Below are 23636 nucleotides of genomic sequence, written 5' to 3'. Positions count from 1 at the left end.
GTAGATTTGAAAAAGAGTTCATTTGACTAAAAATTTGAGATGTTAAACAAAATTAAAACGTGTATGTGTGTTTATACGCATAGTGAATTTAAACGACTATGAATAACTCGAAATGGGGGGGGGGTATTTTAAGACATGACATCTAAGAAGTGAAACTTCCGTATAAAACGGTAAGCGTTTCGATGAAAAGTGTGGCCGCACTCTTGGTTGTAAGAAAAGTTTCGTTGGTTTTAAAGAGCATTGACAAATCTTAGTTTGTAGAGAATTCTTTATCGGTAAAAAAAACGAGGAAGTTAAGTATTTGAAAATTAAAAAAAAAGGTTTTGGAGGTAACGGCCAACTAAGTATGTTTGCGCATAAAGAATGGAAAATAGTTATAGAAGTAAGAAAGCTTTTTAGGGTTCGAATGTTTAAACCAATTGATTGCAAACGAGGTTTGTATAAAAGACAGAGAATAGCGGAGAATAATGGAGGTATAAGAGTGAACGAATGACCTAATAGACGAATGCGAGTATAAGAATGGTATGTGTATTGAACAGCGAAAACGTTTGGTTAAGAATGAGGTCTCGTCATGGAAAATCGGATATCGCGCGTTTAGCAATGCATTCGTGAGTTGTTAAAGTTTGCATATTAGATCCAAATATGGTTTGCAAAACACCGAATTTCTCATGGCACATTCTACGAAAGTTTGGTAACGTGGTGAAAACACTTATTTATAGGATGTACCAGCAGCGTATTCACCATGTTTTGACCATATTACGTCCGTCTCATATTCGGTGTCATGTTATGTTCCGTGTTTTACCATACACAGTAGTACACTTTATGGTTCTCATACGTCCATTACTATAATCCCGTGTGCACCCGCGATTATACCAACCGTCGCATGATCCGCATAGCTTGTACTAGTTGCATATGAATCAAGGTATACATAAATTTTGAAAATAAGTTTGTGTGCGTATAACAATGTAACATATAAGCATGGTCGCGTTCCAAATAGTATAAGACCAACGTAAGCGAATCCTTCGGGTTTCGCTCGCGTACAGGTGTGAGTGTATAAATTTTGAGTAAAAGCATGAGCATAGTATTAGTTTAAATATGAATACGCATGTAAGCATAATCACAAAACGTATGACAAGAGTGTGAGCACAAGTATAAGCATAACGTGTATGAAAGTGAGTATAAAACATGTGTACAAACATGAATATAAGTATAAACACAAAGCGTATGAGTATGAATACGAGTATAAGTGTGAACATAAGATGTATGCGCATAGATATGAACGTGAATATAGGTGTAAAACATGAGGGTTTAAGTATGAATCCCATATATGTGTATGAATATAAGTGTAAACAAAGTTGTATAAGTGTATTTGATAACATAAGATGTATGAACATGAATATGAATGTAGTATAAACATGAATGCAAGTACAACGTAAATGTATAATTGTGAGTGTATGTATAAACGTAAAACGTATGCATTTTGAATCATGATTATAACATAGATGTGTGTGTGTGAACATAAGTGAAGGCATAAAATGTACAAGTATGGATGTAGGAAATAATGATTTTGTTTAAAGTATAAATCAAAATACATGAGTTTATGTGCGTAAAAGATTTAAAGTTTTGAGTATGAAAGGAAAAAAAGAGAACTAGTGACACGCGTGAAGTTGTTGTGAGATATTGACTAAAACGTGTAAAATGATATGCATATATAGTTGTTCGCACAAAACGTGGAGTTAAAATAGATTGAGTTGTCATGGAATGTAAAATCTAGTTTGTGAATGTAAGGAGAATATAAAAGAAAACATCTTTTGATTATGCGAAATGATACTTTGTAAAAGAATGGAAATGCTATTATGGTTTTAAAAGAATTTACATAGTTAAGAATTTGTCGGTTCTTATGAAGTTTCCTTGCCCACGTGTTTTGAATTTAATTGGCGTATCGAGCGAGGTTTTGAAAGTTCTTGGGATTAACAAGCTTGCATCGTTTTAAGTAACTTTTATATTAGAAAGTTTTGAAGTTTATAGATTCTTGAGGAAAAGTTGATCCTTAGGAAAAGGAATTTGGTATACGAGCTTAGTGATTGTAGAAAAATGTTTTATTGGTTTTGAAAAGGAGTTTTAGTAAATGCTTAAATAATACTGGTAATATTTTATAGGTGTGTGCGAAAAAGTTGATTTGATTCTCAATTAAAAATAGAAAATCTCTAGTTTAATGATATGTGATGAGCTTGTTTTAATAGTTATGTTGAATACAAAATTCGTGGGCAATGGATTTGTTAGACCGACTAAGTTGACGAGTAGTATTTCGTGAAATTTTGAATATTGAGAAACAAGTGTCTACGGAAAAGTTAAAAAAATTTCACGTGTGTAAGCTATATGAAAATATAGATTGTAGGATAAGAAGTTCATTCATATAAACAATGCATTTTGAAATAATTAGAGATTTGACTAATGATAGACGATTTAGATGTATAAATGATCGTGTTTACATAACATAGTCTATTAAAAGAAAGTATCGGTAACGATCACCTAGGTAAGGGAATCACCCCTAACCCATTGGTGAGGTCGTTGTAAGATGAGAAAAGAAGCGGAGTTAATCATCAAGTTAAGGAAATCACTCCTATCTCGATGATATGTCTCTGCTCGTTGTTATAAAAGGGTAAATAAAATTACGTGAAATCGTGCATGCTAATAATGTATAATCGTATGAAAAGTAAGAGTATGATGTTGCGCAAAGATGAAATCTCGAAAAAAAATTGTTCAAAAGTGACAAAAGATCGAAAATAATAAAGCGTAAGTTCGAATAAAACTTGGATGGTTCCAAACGGAACATTGACTAACCAAAGTGATCGAAAGATCTTTTGGAATTAAGAAGCATGCTTTGGCCTAATAGGTGGAATACTCTCGCCGATATCTCGGTTAATGGTATTCACCCTTCCAGTTACTACATGTTCCCAATCCATCGAAAATTCGAGACTTGGCGGGATTTTTGAAAATCAAGGAGTGGGACTAGTCGACGAGGTGCGGGTTTCACCCCTAGCTTGACGACTTCGTACCCTAAGTGTGGTTGGTACTCGTTGGGTCAAAATTTAATTTCGACACGTTAACGAGGGTCCACTAGAAATTGAATTTGAAATTTGAAATTTGAAATTTCCATTAAGATGTGGATTTCACTCCTAACTTAATGGTGTAATTTTGTGCAACAAAATGAAATCAAGCGGGATGAGAGTTGTTTACCAAATTGTGGGTTTCACGCCTATTTTGGTAAACTCGCCCCGTTTGTGTAATATGAGTGTTGTCAGATTCAGAATAATCGAGTAAAATGCATAAGGGAAAGAGTATGTTAAAGGAACAAACAAACAAATATAAACGCACAATGAAGTATATCAAGAATAGCACATAATGAGTGGGACAATAAAACATGTATTAGCACATAATAAAGCAAGTATAACATGTCAAGTGTTAACACATGAGCGACATATATGCTTGAAAGATCAAAAGAGAGTAAATAAGAGCAAATAAGGTAGCATGCAAGTAGTTTCAAGTAAAACATAAGAATAAAGCTCTAAAACTATAGACTAGGTTAAAGCATTCCTACTTTTCCTAATTCCCTATAGTTATGGCTCTGATACCAATCTGTCACACCCCAACCGATGGCGGAAACATCGGGATGAGACGAAGTGTGTATAGATTGCTAGAGACTTCATAACACTATGTGACAATATTTAATTAAATTCAAATTTCATTGCAAGTGCTAAATTGTCATACAATATTCAAAACAAAATACAACATTGTTTCAACAAATAACATAACATTAAAAGATAAATAGATTAAAGGTGTGTATCTAGTCCACCCTAAACTTGTTTCATCAATCATCCATACTTCATTAGTCAACCTGCAACATGTATTAAAATAGAGTTTCAATGCAAAGGCAATGAGCGAGTATACAGGTTTGTTTACATAGCATAATAGAATAAAAAGGCTCAAATCCAACATGAACATAATAAAATAGTTTCAGCCATGCTAGTTTACGCAGTCCAAGTGATAGCCCAAGTTTCCAATGCGTTAAAGTACCTAACCCAAAGTTTCACGGGAGGTTAATATGTCTCCTCCTAACAATACCCCTCGACTACAAATGGGGGAGGTGCATTACCCCTATAGCGCTACTATTGTTAAGGCGGAACTACACACATGGATTAAACGTTCACATAGCACAAAATAGTCTCAAGTATCACAAGTTTCATGTTTCACGTTTAAATGGATAGAGCATGTTTCAAATAAGTTTCAAGTGTCAAGTGTGTTTAATATAGAATACATGTTGCACCCAAAGTGTTTAAAAGTAAAAATGGGTTCGAGTATACTCACATTGGTTGCGTCGTGATTTCTTGTAAATAACGTACGAGTAAGGTTTGGAAAACCCAAGAGAAAAATCAGGAAATGTTTACCCTAAATAATCATAACGCGATCTCATTATTATTTATAAGATAAATAAATTAGTTATTAGATAATTTATCCAAATATTAACGTTTAATGTTATAAAAAAAATTATAATAAATTGCTATTATTTGTAGATTAGTAAAACCATATCAATTATTGTCTAACCTTTCGTTGACTATCCTTATTACTTATTTGGTATAAGTCTTATTCTTATATAAGGTTTTATCAAGATTTAGAAATAAATCATTAACAGGCCATCAATAAATTGGGTTTCAAAAATATATCTTAAATTATATTCAAAGAAAACTAAAACTAAAAAAAATAAAAAAAGAAATAACCAACTAGTCTGCCACCTATTGAAAAAGGTCTTGTTTTTAATTCATTCATATATTTGTAATAGTTGTAGCCTTCTTCTTCATTAAAAGAATTCGACATTGACTATACAAACACAATCACTATACTTTTATAATCTGCTTTCTTCATTTAATAAAATCAAATGGTCTCTGAAATTGAAAACCACACAAACGAAAACCCGCTATTTCCATCGTTGTTCGTTTTTTTTTTTCACTTCAAGGTTCAAACAGTTCATTTGTTTTATTTCAAAAAGAACAAACGACAAACTGATTACTTGTTTTATTAGGATCTAGTTGTTTTGTTTGGATAACATCGAAAACATAAGATTTCCAACAGGGAATTAACCGAACAGGGAAGAGGGTATACCGAAATGATTTGAAAGTTCCGTCGAACTCCGGTCGTCTTCTCCGACGCGGTTATGGTTTCCCGGCGGTTTAGTTGGAGCTCCGGTGAAATGTGCGGCTCCGGTGATTCCTCTTGCAAACACGTACGAGAAACGCCGCTTCGAGTTCCTCTTCGGTCCATTCAGCTTCGGTTACTCCGGCGAGTGTGCAGGTCAGCGAAGGAAGGTTGGAGAGTGTATGAGGGTGTCGTGTGGTGGGGTGTTTGGCGGAAGAAGAAGCTGGCGTCAATAGTCGGTCGGAGTTGCTCCGGCGACTGGTTTCAGCAGAGGGAAGGGGAGGGAAGGTGATGGTGTCGACTAGTATGGGAATGGTGATCGCTAATACATAAAAAAAATTAAGGAGATGGTTGTACAGGGAATGAGAGTTACCAAGAAAGTTGACTAAGCTCATGATGTGAGGATTAGGAAGTTATGTAGGAGCTGTCACACAGTTGGCGGCAAAGTGGTTTTAAAGAAAAACAAGAACTTTCATTTATAAGGTATTTAGGCATGGGTCTTGTATCAAGTCTCAAGGTAGTAGAGTGGTTTAACTGTTACTTGGTAAGCGGTGAGCATTGAATGTAATTAGTTGAGTTTAATAATAAAAAAAAAACACTTAAGACTGCCATTAAAGGCTCCAAACAAGGTCTGCCGCACGTTTAGCCTTTTTCAGTTGATATATTTTCTTTCACTTTAACCACTAAAGTTTCACATTTACATATTATATTTCAATGTACAAAGATCATATTAAGACTGCCATTAAAGGCTCCAAACAAGGTCTGCCGCACGTTTAGCCTTTTTCAGTTGATATATTTTCTTTCACTTTAACCACTAAAGTTTCACATTTACATATTATATTTCAATGTACAAAGATCATATAATAATGGACCAATATGCACCAATAGTTGGCTGGGAAGTAAGTCTTCGGAACAAGTGGTTGTGCATGCTTCTTTGCCCCTTTTTTTTAATTGAAACCTTAAGTTTGATTATTATAAGGTGTATTAATATTATTAATATTCTCATGGCCATCAAACTTGATCGGCCTTCATTTTATGTTTGATTCTTTCTCTTTTTTTTTACATATTAAAAAAATAAATAAATAAAGTATATTATGTATCAAGTAATTTATTAACCATATATATATATATATATATATATTAATAATTAATCTATACAAAACATGAAATTAAATAAGTTTTTTTATAAAATAAAGTATAGGTTGTGTATTGTGAACGTATTATCAAGTGTTTGCACGTCTAAAATATCTTTAATCACGTATCGGTCATAAGTTGCGCATGTGTTTATGAGGTAAGGATAGTTACGAAAAAAAGCGAGGCGTTACAATGGGACCTGTTGCCTTTCTTACGGTATGCTTTACTACATTTGTTAACATATTTATAAGAAGATAAAATAAATACATATTCTATGTTAAAATCAACTACTATTTATATTTATACAACTTCTATACACACATGAGTACAACAAGAGGCTTCAACTGTTCGAGAAAGTCATGGAGACACCGGTTATTCGTTATATCACATCTACGGAGATTGATAAAGTCGAGGAACATATTTCGGATAACGGACCTCTGTGGATAAATGAAAGTGAAAATGAAAATGAACAGGGTCGTTCAACGGAGGAGTATACAATACGACCCGTTGACAACACAAAAAGCTACCGAAGAAGAACTACACGTGTAACGACTCTCACAAAAATGTCCTAAAACGCTCCGTAAGTGAAAACCCGAGCCCGTACATCTTTCCTATTTACAAAATTTAACAAAAATAAGAAAAATCAGTGTGTCGCGGGGCGTGACAGACTCAAGACCATACGTCGCGGGGCGCGAGTGCCTGATGTCTCCGGATAACGATCAAGGCCACGTGTCACAACGTGGCAAGCCTAGGGGATGACACGGCAGCCCTAGCCGTAGCTAGGGTGGCCCTGGCGGGCCGCGAAAGATGTCCTTCAGGCTGTCGCGGGCCGCGAGAAACTCGAAAAATTTCTATAAATTGGACGTGCATGAGCAGTTCACTTCTGTTCAAAAATTCCCTTCAAAATCACCATATTCTGCTCAAATAACAACTTATTAGTGTCAAGACGCTGCTACGATAACGGGGTAATAACTCGATCACTGCTACGACACAATGTCCGATTGATTAAAACCGATCCGATGGATGTTTAAGTGCTGCCTACATTGGGCTATACTTTGTCATTCGTCGTGAGGGTTTCGATCTCGTGAATTATTGGGCTATACTTTGTCATTCGTCGTGAGGGTTTCGATCTCGTGAATTATAGTAAATGTTGAATTAAGTTACTAACCTAGTTTCGTTTGCATTGTGTATTTAACTAGGTTTACCAGCTTAATCAGTAGGCAGGCTCTGACCGTTTAAACTTGCAATGTGAGTCATTCTATTTTTGTCAAATTGCTTTACAAACCCTAAATGTTTTCCAGTTATATTTACAGGGATTAAGTCTTTGTTATCTTAAATTACTGACAGTACATGGGGTTTTGTATACAATACTTATTTAGCATCACTTTTAGGTGAACGGACCTAAATAGTGATACGTCAGTTTTGGGTGAACGGACCCAATAGTGATATGACCACAGTCACAGATTCGGTCGAGTGATAACTGGGTCAGCTAATTATAAGATAGAAGGAATTGTAATCGCTCTTAATACTGTAGATTATAACAATGTGTCGTTTTGTACAAATTGAGTACACTCGCCAGTATTTTCCGCTGATCAAATCTTTTTAAGACATGTTTCAGGTGATTTATTGTGAGGAAAAAGGAAAAGTGTCGCGTAGCACTACAGCTTGAATGAACTGGCTCAGTAAATAAATAAACATGTTTTCTGTAACCAGGGGATCTCCCAGTGAAATTCCTTTATTGTAAAATACGGGGTTTGTCCCAATAATTAAAAATAAAATAATTCGGTGTTTTCAGTTTAAACGATCATGTTAAAATTTCCGCTGCCAAATTAAATACCAATACCATGGGTTTCTGTTAAACGGCTTCTGAACCGGGTAAAATGGGTTGGGGGCCGTGACAGAAAAAGTGGTATCAGAGCCACTGGTTTAAGCAAATTAAGTATTTGAAAAATACTTAAATTATAAATTTTGTGCTTATGTGAAACTTAATTTCAATAATTAAAAATTTTAATTTGAAATTTTGTGTTTTCCCTATGTGTGACTAATAATATGAATGAACTATCGGAAGCTCTCCGAAACTTCACTATACATCCCACTGACATGGAGACTATCGGGTACCAGTCCGGTTACCAGGCTGATACTGAGGAGCCAATGGTTTTCCAAGACCAGGAAAAGCCCAAACCCAAAAAGAGGATGAGGCTTTTAGATTGGAAAAGGGGGAGAAAGAAGAAACATGCCGCTTAAAAGGTGAAGAAAACTGTTGAGCCAAAAGGAAAGGAGAAAGAAGTGGGAGAAAGTTCTGGCCAAGCCCCAACCTTACCACCTTGGGAGAAACTAGACAGGAAGCTGGCAAACTGTGACCTTTTTGGGCCAGCTGACGAAAACCTTGTGAACATTCCCATTCAAAACGAACTTCCAATAAACCTGGAACCTGCCATCCTTGAACCTATTGTCAACCCACTACCCCTGCCTAACCCAGTTGAGGAGTGGTGGACCAACGACTGGCATTTCCAAAACCTTATGAACAATCCAAACCCTTACTACCCACAGTTTGAACCCGCCCCTACTACTTTTCCACCCATGAACCCAGAAAAGGTTGCTGAACTATGCCGCTACAGCGAAGAATTGGTGGACGCAGGGAACCGAATGCGATCTGTGGGCGAGAATATCACCTGGAAGTACGACGAAAGGGAATTTCACTCTGAAGACCGTAAACATGAAAAAGAAGTTTTTGTATAATAATAATATGTGAAAAAAATATAATAAAGAATAATAATAAAATAATGTATAATAATATAAATATTACTAAAATAAAATATCTGTAAATACGTGGCTTGTACTGATGCATAAATATATATATAAAAATAGAAATGTCGTAATGTTGATGATTTTGGTTATACGTGCTGACTTAATTTGAATTTGTGATTGCAATGTTGTGATTAACTACTATCTATCTTTGTGATATTAATCCCTATGTCATATCTATAATTCATATGGATAATGCAGTAAATCAATCAGCAAATGAAGTTAATCAATCGGAACACCTCCTAATCACTTTCAACACCTCTAACTCACTTTCAAACTCTCCCAAATCATCAAGAATCTCAATTTGGGCAAATTGTTCAAAGCTCCAAAACAGTGAGGTTTGAGCTAGTTTCTTCAACTTTTCTTCTTGTTTTCTTCTTCCCTCTTCCTTGGATAACCTCTATGAGCATTAACACATGTTTACCAAGGTAAACAAAGTTGGTATGTCACCATTGTTGAGGTCCAAGTGAGGATTTTGTTAAACTTTTGAACATTGTCTTACTTTACTTTGTTTTCTTAGAACTTTTTGACACCAAACCAAGTCACCAACTAATTCCAATGTTGAGGGATTTGTGTTAAGGTTTATTCTAGGAAACATGAGGTTCATATGCCTCCTCATAATAGACTCTAAGTTATCTTCAAGCCATGAAAGTGATGAAACCACACTAAGTCTCCAATAATACAATATTGGAAGCACTCGTCTTGGTTAACACTCACTTGGTTACTTAGCATATTAGATAGTTGTTTATGTATTCATACTTATATTCATGACCATCCGAATCATCCATGGGATGATATGTGCATTGATGAAATCTTGGGGTTAATGGATTTATCCAACCTATTACATGGCTAGACTAATATATGACTATTACATAATAATATATACATAGTATAAATCTAGAAAACCGAACCATGATATCAACCGAAATCATGGTTGAATGTTATATGTTAAGATGGAAAATATATTAGTTTCGGATTCCTTAGGTTGGACTTTTAATTGGTGACTTAGTACCCATGAAAAATTCAATTTACAATAGTGTCCAACTTAAGTGTCCAAAACAAGGTATGTTTTATGTACTTTCATACGCATATAATTTCTGTTTACTTTCCAACCTCCAACACATCAAACATACAACTTTGTTTATCCTTTTTAGGGTAACTTGGTGATTTCATCCTCTCAAACCGCTCACTCGCATCTGTGGAACTTATCTTCGCAAACTATGAGTATACTTGACCCATTTTCCGTTTTAATTCACTATTTGAGTTGTAATATGTAAACATACTAAATTCACATACAAACAATCTTATGCAAACACTCAATCCGTATACATGCTTAATTGATATGCTTATTAATACATCATTAACCTTGCAAGCCTCCGTTAACATGTATAGCGCTATAGGATTAGCACACTGCCCGTTTGTGGTCATTGTTAAGTTATACTTTACGGTCTTGTTTACTTCGGTGATAAGATTACGCTAGTGGACACTTTGGATTGATGTTTAATTTTGCATACTAGTTTGTAACATGATTAGTATACTTTAACATGTGGATTTGAGAACAAATCTTTTATTATGCTATGTAGTCAAATCTGGCATGCTCACCGACATTATATGCGTTAACAGATACTTGTTACATGTTGCAGGAAATGTATCATGCTGGCACGAGAAAACTACTTAGGGTGGAATTAGAAACTCATCCAAATCTTATTTATGTATTTCAATGCTTAGCTATGTTTTCATGATGTTGTATTTCTTTTTGAAACAATGTATCGTTTGACTTGATGAAATGAAATGGAAATTTAAATTTTAATTATTATCGCAAATTTAGCGTTATGAAGTCTTTGAGCAATCTCTTTGGTCCCGCTTCGATGTTTCCGCCATCAGTTAGGGTGTGACATATTGTTTATGCTTCTTATTATCTATCTATTTCTACCAAACTCTCACTTACGCGTCTTTGACAAATGGTTGCAAAAGTCCCGCCTAGGCACCGAGTACTCTCCGAGTAGTCGCTACAAGGTAGGCTGCCGAGGGCCGAGTACTGTTCACCTAGGCCGATTACTCCCTGAGTAATCTCCTCCTAGACCGAGTACTTCCCGAATACTTTCAAATCCGACTAGGGAGTGCCTAACGACTTTTGCGACATGGTCTTCATATACTCTTTTTGGGTTAAAAACACTTGTACTCATTTTCCATATGAGGCTACCCTCACTCTACATGTTAAGGTGTTCATGATCTGCACAAAACCATTTAAAGTGATCATTGATTGTTTTGCGAATAATATTTTTCTTTCTAAGCCTACAATTTTTTACTTTAAATATGACTGGAGGGTTTGGTTCACAAATTGATTTGGTTTGATTTTCATGATTCTGCGCTAAGTTGATTGCAAAGACAAGTAAGTAAACGTTGATTTGATTGTAGAGAAAAATAAAGAAACGATTGGGGAATTTCAAAAGAGTCGTGAGTTAGCCTAGATTAATAAAAAATATGGGAAAAAACTATGTTATCGTTCTAGAATTATGCCATGTATCACATCTACGTATTTTTTTTATAATAAAGATAAAGACTAAATCAGAACTGTATATTTTTAATAACCACTACTTTTTGTTGGAACGGCTAACAGAATCAATCACGAGCACTCTCGGGGCACCCACTGGACCAAACAGAGTACTTCAAGAGTAACCCGAGTCCACCACCATTTCTGGGGAAAACCCGGTAACCCACCCGTCCGTAGACACGATGATGAAATTACCGGTAAAACCTGTTTGACTCAAGGATCGAACCCAGGTTTTCTCGAGTCTCCTGTCATTACCCAACAATGCCTCACTCTACCAAGTGAAAGTTAAACTTACATTTCTCAAGAAAAATGCAAAATTTCCCCCACTTGATCTAGAGATCATTAGCTTTTAATAACCACTACTACATCCATGTTTCATGTGGCTAGTAAACTTAAACTTGAAGTATGATGACTTCAACACAATCCAACCTAAAAAAACCCATCAAAACTTGCACCTTTGTCGACCTCATGACGACGTCGTTTAACCCAAAAGTGTTAAGAGTCAAATGTCAACAACCATCAAACGACTCTCACTCACCTTTGTTTTTCTCTCTCCATACAACACTATTCACACCCCCGAATCATTGATTTTTCCCCTTATTAGATTCAATTCAACAATTCAACCCAATTCAATAATACTTCCCCAAACATCTTTTTTTATCATAATCCACCACCTTAATTTCCCCAAATTAATGCAACAGCAACCGCAACCGCCGCCACTGTCGCCGCCACCATCATCTTCCATGACCCCCTTCAAAAAGCGTCTTCTTCACAGAGTTGAAGACCCTACTGGTACTCTTCGTATCCGATTTATTATTCTTATTTTTATTTAATTTAATTGTTTTTGTTTGTTTGTTTTTAGTTTTTAATTTAATTCAAACCCTAATTGATTGAATTATGTTGGAATTCAACTTACAAGATTGAATTTTGATGTGGGTTTGGAATTTGATTCAGTTTTATGAATTTGGGTTTGAATTTGTTGATCAAATGGTTGATTTTTGAGTTGTTGTGGATTATGATGTTTTGATTTATCAGGTAAAATGTAAAGAAAAAAATTAACAGAATTTTGATTTGATGTTGATGATTGTATAAGGATGTGTAAATGTGTGTAGGGTGGTTTTTTTTTTTTTTTTTGGTTTTTCTTAAAAAGAAATTTTTTGTTGTTGTTGTTTGAGTTTTGCTTTTGAAAAGAGTCTTTAGGTTGGTTTCTTTTCAAGATTTTAAATCTTGATGTTGAGTTTCTTGAATTGAAAAAGATGATGTTTTTTTATTGTTGTTTATACAAGAAATTTTGTTAAATACATGAAATTAAATATTTTTGAAAGAGTTTTTTATTTTTATTTTTTTGTTGATTTTAATTTTGAAAAGACTCTTTACGTTGGTTTGGTTTTGAGATTTTAAATCTTGCCTTTTGAATTTCTTGAATTGACAAGGATGTTGTTTATAAATAGTTATTTATAAAAGAATTATATAAATGAAATTAAATATACTTAATTAGAAAAAGATTATGTTGTTTCATAGTCATTTATACAAGAAGTATTGTTAGATTCATGAAATTAAATATGTTTGATTGAAAAAGAGGATGTATTTCATAGTCTTTTATACAAGAAATTTTGTTGGATACATGAAATTAAATGTTTTTAAAGAGGAAAACGGGTGTATTTACATGTACTTGAATGTAATTTTATTTGTTTTCAACGTATCAGACGAGAAGGAAGATGAGGAATACGCGGCGGAAAAACAGGAGAGGCTGGAGAGTGATTACAAAAATCCATCTTACGAAGATGAGAGGTTCGAAAGAGAATATATAAACGAGCATGAAGAAGGGAAGCTTGAAGAACATGAGTTAAGTGAGGATAATTTGTACGATGAACATGGATTTGATCAAGATGCTTACAAGAAAGAAAGACATGATGTAGTTAGAGAGAGACAAAAGAAGAAAGAGTTAGAAGTATTTGTTGGTGGGCTAGATCGCGATACGACTGAAGTAGATCTTAGGGAAGTTTTTAGTCAAGTTGGTGACATTACCGAAGTTAGGCTTTTGATGAATCCTATGACAAACAAAAACAAAGGTTTCGCTTTCATACGCTTTGCGACTGTCGAGCAAGCAAGGCGTGCTTTAAATGATTTCAAGCGTCCAACGGTATTCTTTTTTTTATTATTTTTTTATTTTTTATGTAAATAACGTGGACACGTAGAAAATGATGATAACGTGATTAACAATCTCCAGATTAAAGGAAAGCAATGCGGAGTCGCTCCGAGTCAAGATAGCGATACATTATTTGTCGGTAATATCTGCAAGACATGGTCAAAGGATATGGTATGTTTCGTCTACTATAAATATTCAATCGTGTTCTCTGTTATGCTTTTGAATCATGATAACTGATTTCGTTTAAAATTTTTCAGTTGAAGGAAAAGTTAGTACGTTACGGTATAGATAAGTTTGAAGAGTTGACATTAGTTGAAGATGCTAAAAGCGAAGGTCTGAATAGGGGATTCGCGTTTCTAGATTTCCCAACTAGAGCGGACGCATTGGAAGCTTGTAGACGTCTGCAGAAACGGGATGTAATATTCGGAACCGATCGGACGGCTCGGGTTGCTTTTGCCGACACCTTTATTGAACCTGATGATGAGATCATGGCACAAGTATACGTTACTCTTTTCATCATCGTGTTTTGATAAAAAACTTTTAAAAAAAATAATTTAATATATTTGGAAAATGGAAAATGCAGGTGCGAACCGTATTTGTTGACGGTTTGCCTCCTTCTTGGGAGGAGGATATTATAAAGGATCATCTGCGGCAGTTTGGGAAAATTGAGAAGGTTGAACTTGCTAGAAATATGCCTGCTGCTAAACGGGATGATTTTGGTTTTATAACATTTAGCACACATGAAGCTGCGGTATCTTGTGTTGACGGTATCAATGATTCGGAGCTTGTTTTCAGAAACAAAAAGGTTTTCATTCAATAAATTATTTTGTCGATTAAATTTCTATTTTGGGAAGTCCTAAAATATCTCGTTCTATGTGGTGGTGGTGGTATATTAATTATATTCCTATGAAGTCATTTTTTTAAATATCCTTATAGGTGAAAGTTCGAGCAAGGCTATCTAGGCCACGCCAGAGAGGTAAATCGTCTAAATATGCCCGTGGTGGTTACACTGTTGGAGCCGATAGTTACGGTGGTTACAAGAGCTCTTGGGTGCCCGGTTCAAACCGTATGGATACTCATAGGCTCTCAGATAGGTCTAGAAGAACCGTTCGGGACCGTAGTCCATATGAAACGGGCCGTAGAAGGTCATATGATTCTAGAGACCATCGAGAATATGATGTCTCTGTCTCTGATAGAACTGCTAGCAAACGACCTTATACCTCTACGGACCGGTCTTTAAAACGAAGATCTCCAGGTACGTAGTATTCAGACAGGCGGGTCAGGCCAGAAAAGGGTAGTTTTCATACGGGTTGGGTCCTTTCGACCCGAGAAACAGTTTTTGTCCAATTTTTTATACCCTTTTGTCCCAAAAGAGTTTTTGTCCACATTTCTAACCTTTTTATAAATAGAGTAAATTACGTTTTTGGCCCCTGTGGTTATATCACTTTTACTATATTAGCCCAAAATAAGAATTTTTAACATATCTGCCCCCATGATCTCTATAACTAACCATTTTGGCCCCTAAGTCTAACCATTTTGGCCCCCACAGTCTCTATAACCAACCATTTTGGCCCCCACGGTCTCTATAACTAACCATTTTGGCCCCCATGATCTCTAGACTTAGGGGCCAAAATGGTTAGTTATAGAGACCATGGGGGCAGATATGTTAAATTTTTTTATTTTGGGCTAATATAGTAAAAGTGATATAACCACAGGGGCCAAAAACGTAATTTACTCTTATAAATATTTAGCGTCACATATGTTTGCTAGTTTAAATCCAATTTCTTAATAAAAGAGTAAAGTACATGGATGGTCCCTGTGCTTAACCAAAATTTTGGATTTGGCCCCTAGCTTTTCAAAAGTACACGGATGGTCCCTGTGGTTTGCATTTTTAACATATTTAGTCCATCGCTAACAAATCTAAAGGTTTTAACATGTCCAAGTTAGGGGCTGAATATGTTATAAAGTACGAACCACAGGGACCATCCGTGTCCTTTACTCTTAATAAAATTTAGGTTTTATGCGTTAAACATACATTTAAGGGCAGCTATTTACCTTCTACCCATTTTCTTGAATAAAAGTAAAATACTTATAGTTATGTTTTGGTTATCCAGTTTATGAAAGGAGCGGTTTTAAAACAGAGTACGTGAGGCAAAATGCGGGAATGTCTTCAAATGAGTGGCCGGTTTATAGAGATTCTTACTCTTCACGTGGAGCTAATTACATTGAAGATTCTTCAAGAAATATTTCTCGTGGTCATGGTCGGCGTGTTTATGATGATGATGATGACGACGCTGGTGGTAGGTACATGTATGTTGACCATCCATCACGATACAATGATGGCGGTGGCCGTAATTTTGGTTCATCTTCTGGCTTAAAACGACCTTACTCATCAATTGTAAGTGATCAATTATTTTCGCAATACATAGTTTTTGTAATAATATCTAACTCATTAATTACGCGTTAATCTAGGAGGAACACCATCCTCGTTACACAGAATCATCCCGGAGGCAATCAAGGCCAGATTTTGATTACGCCAATAGTTCCGATTTGGTATACAATGACAGGATGTATGGAACTGAACCATCAAGGTACACCTTGTTTTCAATCGATAATGCAAGGTTTTTATTTTTAGAAAATTGTAATAAATCCTAAATAAATCGATTCATATTTTCTTTTAATGTAATTTATTGTCAGGCTGTCACGTGGGTCCCGTAACCAGAATTCTGCAGGGCATTCTCATGGAATTTATGATAAAAATGCCTCAAATGTAGGCTACAGAAGAGGTATGATAATATATAACCTTTATTAATATTTTGATTTTGTTGCTTAAATATTAAAAATTCATCCGGTAGATATTGCCAATGAGGATCCAGAAGAGATGTACCCTAGATATGGAAGAGAACGCGAGTCGCGGGACTACATTCCTTCACGATCAGAAGTAAATTCCATTTTCTCTTAGCTTGATTAATATCTTTATTTTGTTACATCTTTTTTGTTTTCTTTTAGTATTTTGTTTTTAAGAAAAATGCCCGGATGGTCCCTGTGGTTTGACCAAATTTCACCTTTAGCCCCAACTTTCTAAAATTACACTCTTGTTCCCTGTGGTTTGGCTAGTTGTTACTCGGATAGTCCCTGAAGCGGATGGAGGTCAGTCTTCTCAGTTAAGTGAGTGTGAAATGACAAATTTACCCCTTAATATAAAAATAGAATAATCTATTTTAAACGGTAAGGCGTTCAAGTTTTTGCCTGTTCTTGATTCAAGCAAAACTCAGGCATTAGTATATTTTTAGTTATTATATTTTTATTCATAAGGGTAGTTTTGTCATTTCACACCCACTTAACGGAGAAAACTAACCTCCATCCGCTTCAAGGACTATTTGAGTAACATGTCAAACCACAAGGAACAAGAGTGTAATTTTAGAAAGTTGGGGACTAAAGGTAAAATTTGGTCAAACCACAGGGACTATCCGGGCATTTTTCTCTTTGTTTTCTTTTTCTCTTTGTATTATATTAACATTATCCAAATGTTTTTCAGATGCGTGCAGAGTCGTATTCACCCGGATACTCTAACCATCGTGTGACAGATGGTTATGCGGGCGGCAGGGTGTCCGACTCATACTACTGAGGTGAGCTTTTGGTCTACCAAAGAAAAAAAAATAACTATCAGTGTTACCTTACATAGGTAAATATTATCACAGAGAAAACAAGCCGATAACCCGAGTGATTTAGAGGCTTAAATCAGTAGTTTTGGGTTCACTAAATCCGTACTGAGATGGGCAGGTTGTAAGATTAAGTGGATTTTTCAAGTTTACTTCAATAAGACTCGTTATGTATGAATATGTGGTGCCGACATGATCCTTATAATTTTTACTGTGGATTGGTAGACGAGTTTGGAAATGTGTACCGTTTTATTTCGAGATTTTAAATAAGAAACCATGGATCATAACAGTTTATGCAGACTTCCTGTATGCTTTTATCTGGGTCACTTTTTAGTGGATTTATATCATAAATTCTAGATTTTTGAGATTTTTTTTGAACCTGATCGACTGAAAAAGTACACATGAGACGGAATCATGCGACGGTTCATTCTGAAGGATTTTCTGTATCATATCGAGATGGCGGTTTTAACATAATCATGCAACGAGGTTTATTCTGTCAACTATTCAATACGAATCGTGTGCATACCGTCTTTATAATCTGATGTGACGACTGACGAAAAATAGATGGTTGGTGCTGCAATGGATTGCAACTGCATATTGCATGTTTTGAGTTCTGGCTTTCTATTTACTTTGATCAATATTCTTTCTTTCAATTTTGTGGGTTCTGTTTTACATGCTATACGGGTTTGGGTTAAAGTAAGACGTTTGACTTGCTCAGGTCTATCGTTTTGTTGTCGGGTTGATCGGTATACAGGCTCAAGCTTTGTAGTGTTGAGGTTGAATTGGATAACAGGCCAGGTAAGATCCACAAATTGATTTTACAGAACAGATCGGATAGTAAGTAGGGGACTCTTATAAGGCATGTGGCTTAATGAAACAAATCTGTACTTCTGTCGTGAACAGTCAAATTTGACGTATCTCATCGACGACTTAGATCAAATTCCGACATTCAATTTGGGTAATAGGATCTCCAAGCGTGTCGTCGAGATCTTCAATATCCGTAAACCCTAAACCCTATTAGTGAAATTGTCTGGAATCTTTTTAAACATACATCTTGTCACTTTTCAAATTCGGCTCAACACGCGCTCCTGGCTACGCAAACGTTTTTTTTGGTTTAATTATTGTCTATTTCACTCTTCATCACCGACACACGCAAGGCTTTTTGGTGGTATCTAATCGAACTTTCTACTTACAAACCACCAATCACCTTCGGCTAACATCACAGGTTGCTAAATCTATATAAAGGTTCAAAACAAAATGTGTATCGACAAATGCCAAACTTGGTTAGCAAACCTGATTATGGTAAAGAAACGAGACAACAAATGCAAAAAATGTATCAGTTTCGGACATAAATAACACAAATTCGGACATAAATAACACAAATTCAAAGGTTGGTATATCGACTAGATCTCAAAATTTTGGACGCGATTATGGTGTACCGTTAGGTTTGAAGGTAGAAGTTGAAGAGAAAATTGCTTTTCGTATAGATAACAGGATATACAATTACCAGATGTCATTTGATCTTAATACTAGTAGTGTAAGGTTGTAAACAAGTTTAGACGTTTAGTCAAGCTCGACTCAATAGCATAAGCTAAGCCCGAGGTTATCAAGCTCGAGGTCAGCTTGAGTAGAACTCAGCATCAACTCAAGTGAAGTAAAAAAAAAAATATTTTTATATGAAAATCAATTTCAGTAACCAGCTTTAGAGTTTAAAAAAAAAGTGTAACAGGGCACCAATGAGAGAAAACTCAATTATGTACTGATTCATAAAATTTTTGGGCCGATGTGCATTATTTCTCAAACATGCGGTTATCAAAGCAGATCCATAATCGCTTAAGGGCACATGGCGCATCCATCACAATCATCACACAAAATTTCCATCACACCCAGTTAGAGGTGCACGATCCGGTTATGAAACTGGTTTCGGTTTCTCGTTTTAAGGGTTGGAACCGGTTATTGCTATAACCAGTTCGGTTCCGGTTATTTGACCAAAAAAACCATACCCTATGTGCCCGGTTACGGGTAGGGTTCAGTTCCGGTTCTTAAGTAACTGGGTATTAAAACACCCTATTTTCGGGTTTTTCTATACCATATTTTCGAGTTTTTAGTACTATATTTTCAGGTCTTTTTAATACTATTGCGTTTTTATTATCCTATTTTCTCATCTTTTTGTTTTTTTATTATTAAACATGCATTGTATTATGTAAAAATTAAAATAAATGCATTAACATAAATTTATTATATTTTAATTGAATTCATAACGAATCCCAAGGAAAAAAATTAACATAAATTGAAAAGATAGATATTATATATCTATTTTTCTTTTGAACATAACAAAGATTACAGTAGAGGGTGTCGACGTCTGGCGGAAATTACTATTTCGCCCTTGGTATTCACAAACAAAATTGTAGTATGCCCTTCTTCGTTCAATCAGCAAATTACAGGCCTGCTTTTAGCCCTGTATCGTACATTTAGACGGAGAAAGATGGAGTAATGTTGGTCTTGATAGTGAGGAAAAGTTTGCGTGGTTAACACACCCAGTCAGACGCAAAAGGAGTAAACTTCAACTATTAGGGGGTCGGGGCGCCCCGTGATCACCCATCATACACACGTTTTACAACGTGAAACACCGCCGCCGCCCCCATTTTCCATGCGTTGACTTTGTAACGCGTGGTCGTTATCATGCGTTGAAAATCGAATTTGATGACCGTTGATGATGACCGTTTGAGAGGAATATGACCGTTGGGAGGATTTTTTTTAATAAAAAACCTTCTGTATGCTATATATACACACACAATACAATCTTTCACACAAAAAAAAAATTCAATCTTTGCACCCAAAAAATACAATCATTCAAATACAAAAAAAATACAATCTTTCACACTACAAAAAAATTCCAATCTTTCAACCCAAAATGGAAGGTTCAAGCAAACGAGGTTCAGGATCGAAGAAAAAACCCGTACGGCCAAAGGTTCGAGCTAATCTTGGCGAGCCGATGAGATTTCGCTTGCAAGACGAGGTTCAAGCAAACGAGGTTCGGGTTCGATGAAATTGTTATTGTTAATTTATAATTAAAAAAAAAACATCACTAGTGATGGGCACCCGTAGTAAAAACCATCACTAGTGATGGAATCAAGCTCAATGACGTGGCGGACAATGATTGGGTATTGTAAGTGATGGAAAACTGTCACTAGTGAAGCGCCCCTACCCCCTTATAAACGAAACCCGGTGGCCAGTTTCTTTTGCGATGAGGTCCGATTAGTGGTGTTGTGGTGTATGTTAGGTTGTTGTGATGTGGTGACGACGGCTAGGTGATTGTTAGGTCATGGCGTTCTCACCATTAATATCATTTTAAAGTAGTGTTTTATTTCAAGGTTGAAAGATAAATCATTCACTAAATGCATAAATATTTAAGATATATTCTATCTATCGACACTTTCAATAAAAGGAGAAACCTCAGTGACATAAGAAAAGCTCATGTGGTAGTCATAGAGGCTGTCCAACAATGCTTTTCTTATGTCATCAATGATGAGGTGGCAGACATAGAGGGAACATAGTGACATCATAAAGTTTGGTTTAAAATACATTTAAAATTCAAATATCTGCCATCAAACCACTGGCCCACATAAGAAAAGCGCAAACCACTTCACATCAAAACCACTGCCACGTTCAATAATACATAAGTTTTGGCTCCATTTTCAAAATTCAAACGTGTCTCTCTCTCTCTCTCTCTCAAATAAATATAGTTCTGACTCAATTTTCAAAATTTAAACTATAATTTCAATCTCACTCTCAAATCCAGAGCTTCTTCAAGAGGTTACTCTCTCTCTCTCTCTCTATTCATTCACCATTTTCTCTCTCTCAAATATCATTCACCAATTCAACTGCTTTTGGATTAAACAGAAGAGCTACCAGTCTCCACTCGAAGCTTTTTGTAAGTTTATTGCTACTTTCGTGTTTCTGATGATTTTTCTCATAATTCCGCTCAGTTTTGTAAGTTTTTTTTTCTGTTTGTGTAAAAAGCAAATGATGGAGCTACAGGAACTCTATAACTCTCAGCAGTTAGTAACTGCAAATTTAACAGAGAAGCTTGAGAAGATAGAGGTATGCTCTTTGTTTTTTTGTTTTTTGTTTTTTTATTAAGCGTAGCATTATGTTTTCATTTTCCTGACACTAAGAAGCATACTTCGTTTTCCTTCAGGTAAAACTCCAAGAAACTAAACGTTCATTGTTCGGTCTAGAAGAAAAGCATAGACAAGCAAATGTAACGATTAAAGAGAAAGAATTTCTTATCTCCAACCTTTTAAAATCTAGTAAGTTAATCTATTTTCAAGCGAAGTTACATGTGTTGACCCAAGTTGTCTGTTTCAATGATCAAAAAGGTCCAACGTTCTCCAAAGTGTATTTTGACTTCATACTACCACCTAAACTGTTTTATTTAGTTGACAAGCAAATGTAACGATTAAAGAGAAAGAATCTCTTATCTCCAACCTTTAAAATCTGGTAAGTTAATCTATTTTCAATCCTTTTATAATCACAAGCAAAGTTACATGTGTTTTGACCCAAGTTATCTATTTCAGTGATAAAAAAGGTCCAACGTTGTCCAAAGTGTATTTTTACTTCATACTACCACCTAAATTTTATTTAATTGAAACTTTAATTGTTTATAATTTTAAACAAAGTTAGAAGAAAGTATTCCGTACAGAATATCGCTTGTGACCATAGTCAAACCTGTCTAATAACAATGGTCTTTTATAATTTCTATAGAAAAAGCACTTCTAGAGCGGGCATTTGACCTTTGTGGGGAGCTGGAGAATGCTGCATCAGACGTATCTCGTCTATACACCAAGATTGGTACAAACTTTATAAATATTCTTGCATAAAAGGTGCAAAGACTGGTATTTATTTCAGTACTATGTTTTCTTTAACAGAACGCAAGGATAAAATTGAAGATGAAAACCAAATTCTTGTCCAACAGTTCCAATCTCAGTTAACTATACAACTTGATACTTTGCATAAAACCATAGCGGCTTCTGTAACTCAACAAGAGCAACAGTAGAAAGGCATGGAGGAATATGCAATCCTTTGTATCAACCAAGGCGGAGGTATATTAATATTTTAGCCAGATAACGAAATGAGTCAGGTTAACCCCAAACACTTATTGCCCAAAAAGTTCAAGTTTCTAAAAACATTTAGAGAATTATAGGAGGCAAAATGGGTGGCTCAAAACAAGTTGGATAAACTCAAAACATGTTGGATTAACCCGCAACATTTTGTCTATAAGTTATAAAACTTTTATAAATATTTGGGGTCTCAAAAACCATTATATATTCTTTACTATATTATAACACATATTGGAAGGACCGAAAAGTAATTTCACGACAACTAAGAGTTTTACTTAAATACACGTTTTAAATCACAAGGTACACCATAATTCGAGCATTTTATTCTCTTTAATTTGAGTATGGTATTGCTATAGTTTTTTTTTAATTTTAAAAGATAGTAATAAGTGATTATGCGTTTTACCGGTGCCTGTTCATAAGTGGCTTTGAAGGTTTTCCAAGAAATGAAGAGTCAAATGTGCAAAGCAAATATCTGTACTTACACCGCTTTGATAAACGCCTTTGCTCGAGAAGGCCTCTGTGAGAAAGCAGAGGAGATATTCAAACAGCCACAGGAAGTTGGATCGAGCTTGATGTTTACTCTTATAACGCACTAATGGAAGCCTACAGGTGATTCCTAAATCCCCTTTTCATTTTTTCTTGCATAAATGCATTTTTTGATCTATTCACTAAAAATTCATAACGTATATATTATGATTTCCATCAGCCGGGCAGGATTTCCTTATGGTGTGGCAAGAATCTTTTCGCTTATGCAGCATACGGGCTGTGAACCAGATAGAGCATCATTTAACATTAGTCGAGAAGAGTTCAGATCTCGGTGCAGCTTTACAGGTGTGTGTTTTACCATTAAATTGCATGTTATTTATCTTTATGAATAATAATCTATCAGTTAAGTGTGTGAATCATGACATAATACTCTATCAGTTAAATTACCGGAATCTGTTCGCAGTTCTATGCGGTCTAGCGTTATTTTGTTTGATTTGACAAGGGTTATAGAAGAACTGGTATTCAACAGT

At 35.4% G+C, this 23636-nt stretch overlaps 1 protein-coding gene across 1 annotated transcript; it reads left to right on the top strand.

The window, feature by feature from the left end:
• Nucleotides 1-12174: 12174 nt before the first annotated feature.
• Nucleotides 12175-17797, top strand: LOC110890020. The gene is made up of 12 exons (XM_035979699.1): nt 12175-12478; nt 13393-13829; nt 13917-14006; nt 14093-14332; nt 14419-14640; nt 14772-15090; nt 15950-16233; nt 16308-16426; nt 16533-16621; nt 16691-16776; nt 17374-17464; nt 17537-17797. Exons 1-11 carry the CDS (start codon nt 12193-12195, stop codon nt 17461-17463), a joined length of 2262 nt encoding a protein of 753 aa, XP_035835592.1. The 5' UTR covers nt 12175-12192; the 3' UTR covers nt 17464; nt 17537-17797.
• Nucleotides 17798-23636: the final 5839 nt, after the last annotated feature.

This window comes from Helianthus annuus, chromosome 11 (assembly GCF_002127325.2).
Source record: "Helianthus annuus cultivar XRQ/B chromosome 11, HanXRQr2.0-SUNRISE, whole genome shotgun sequence".
NCBI lineage: Eukaryota > Viridiplantae > Streptophyta > Magnoliopsida > Asterales > Asteraceae > Helianthus > Helianthus annuus.
This window is presented reverse-complemented; position numbering and strand designations above follow the sequence as displayed.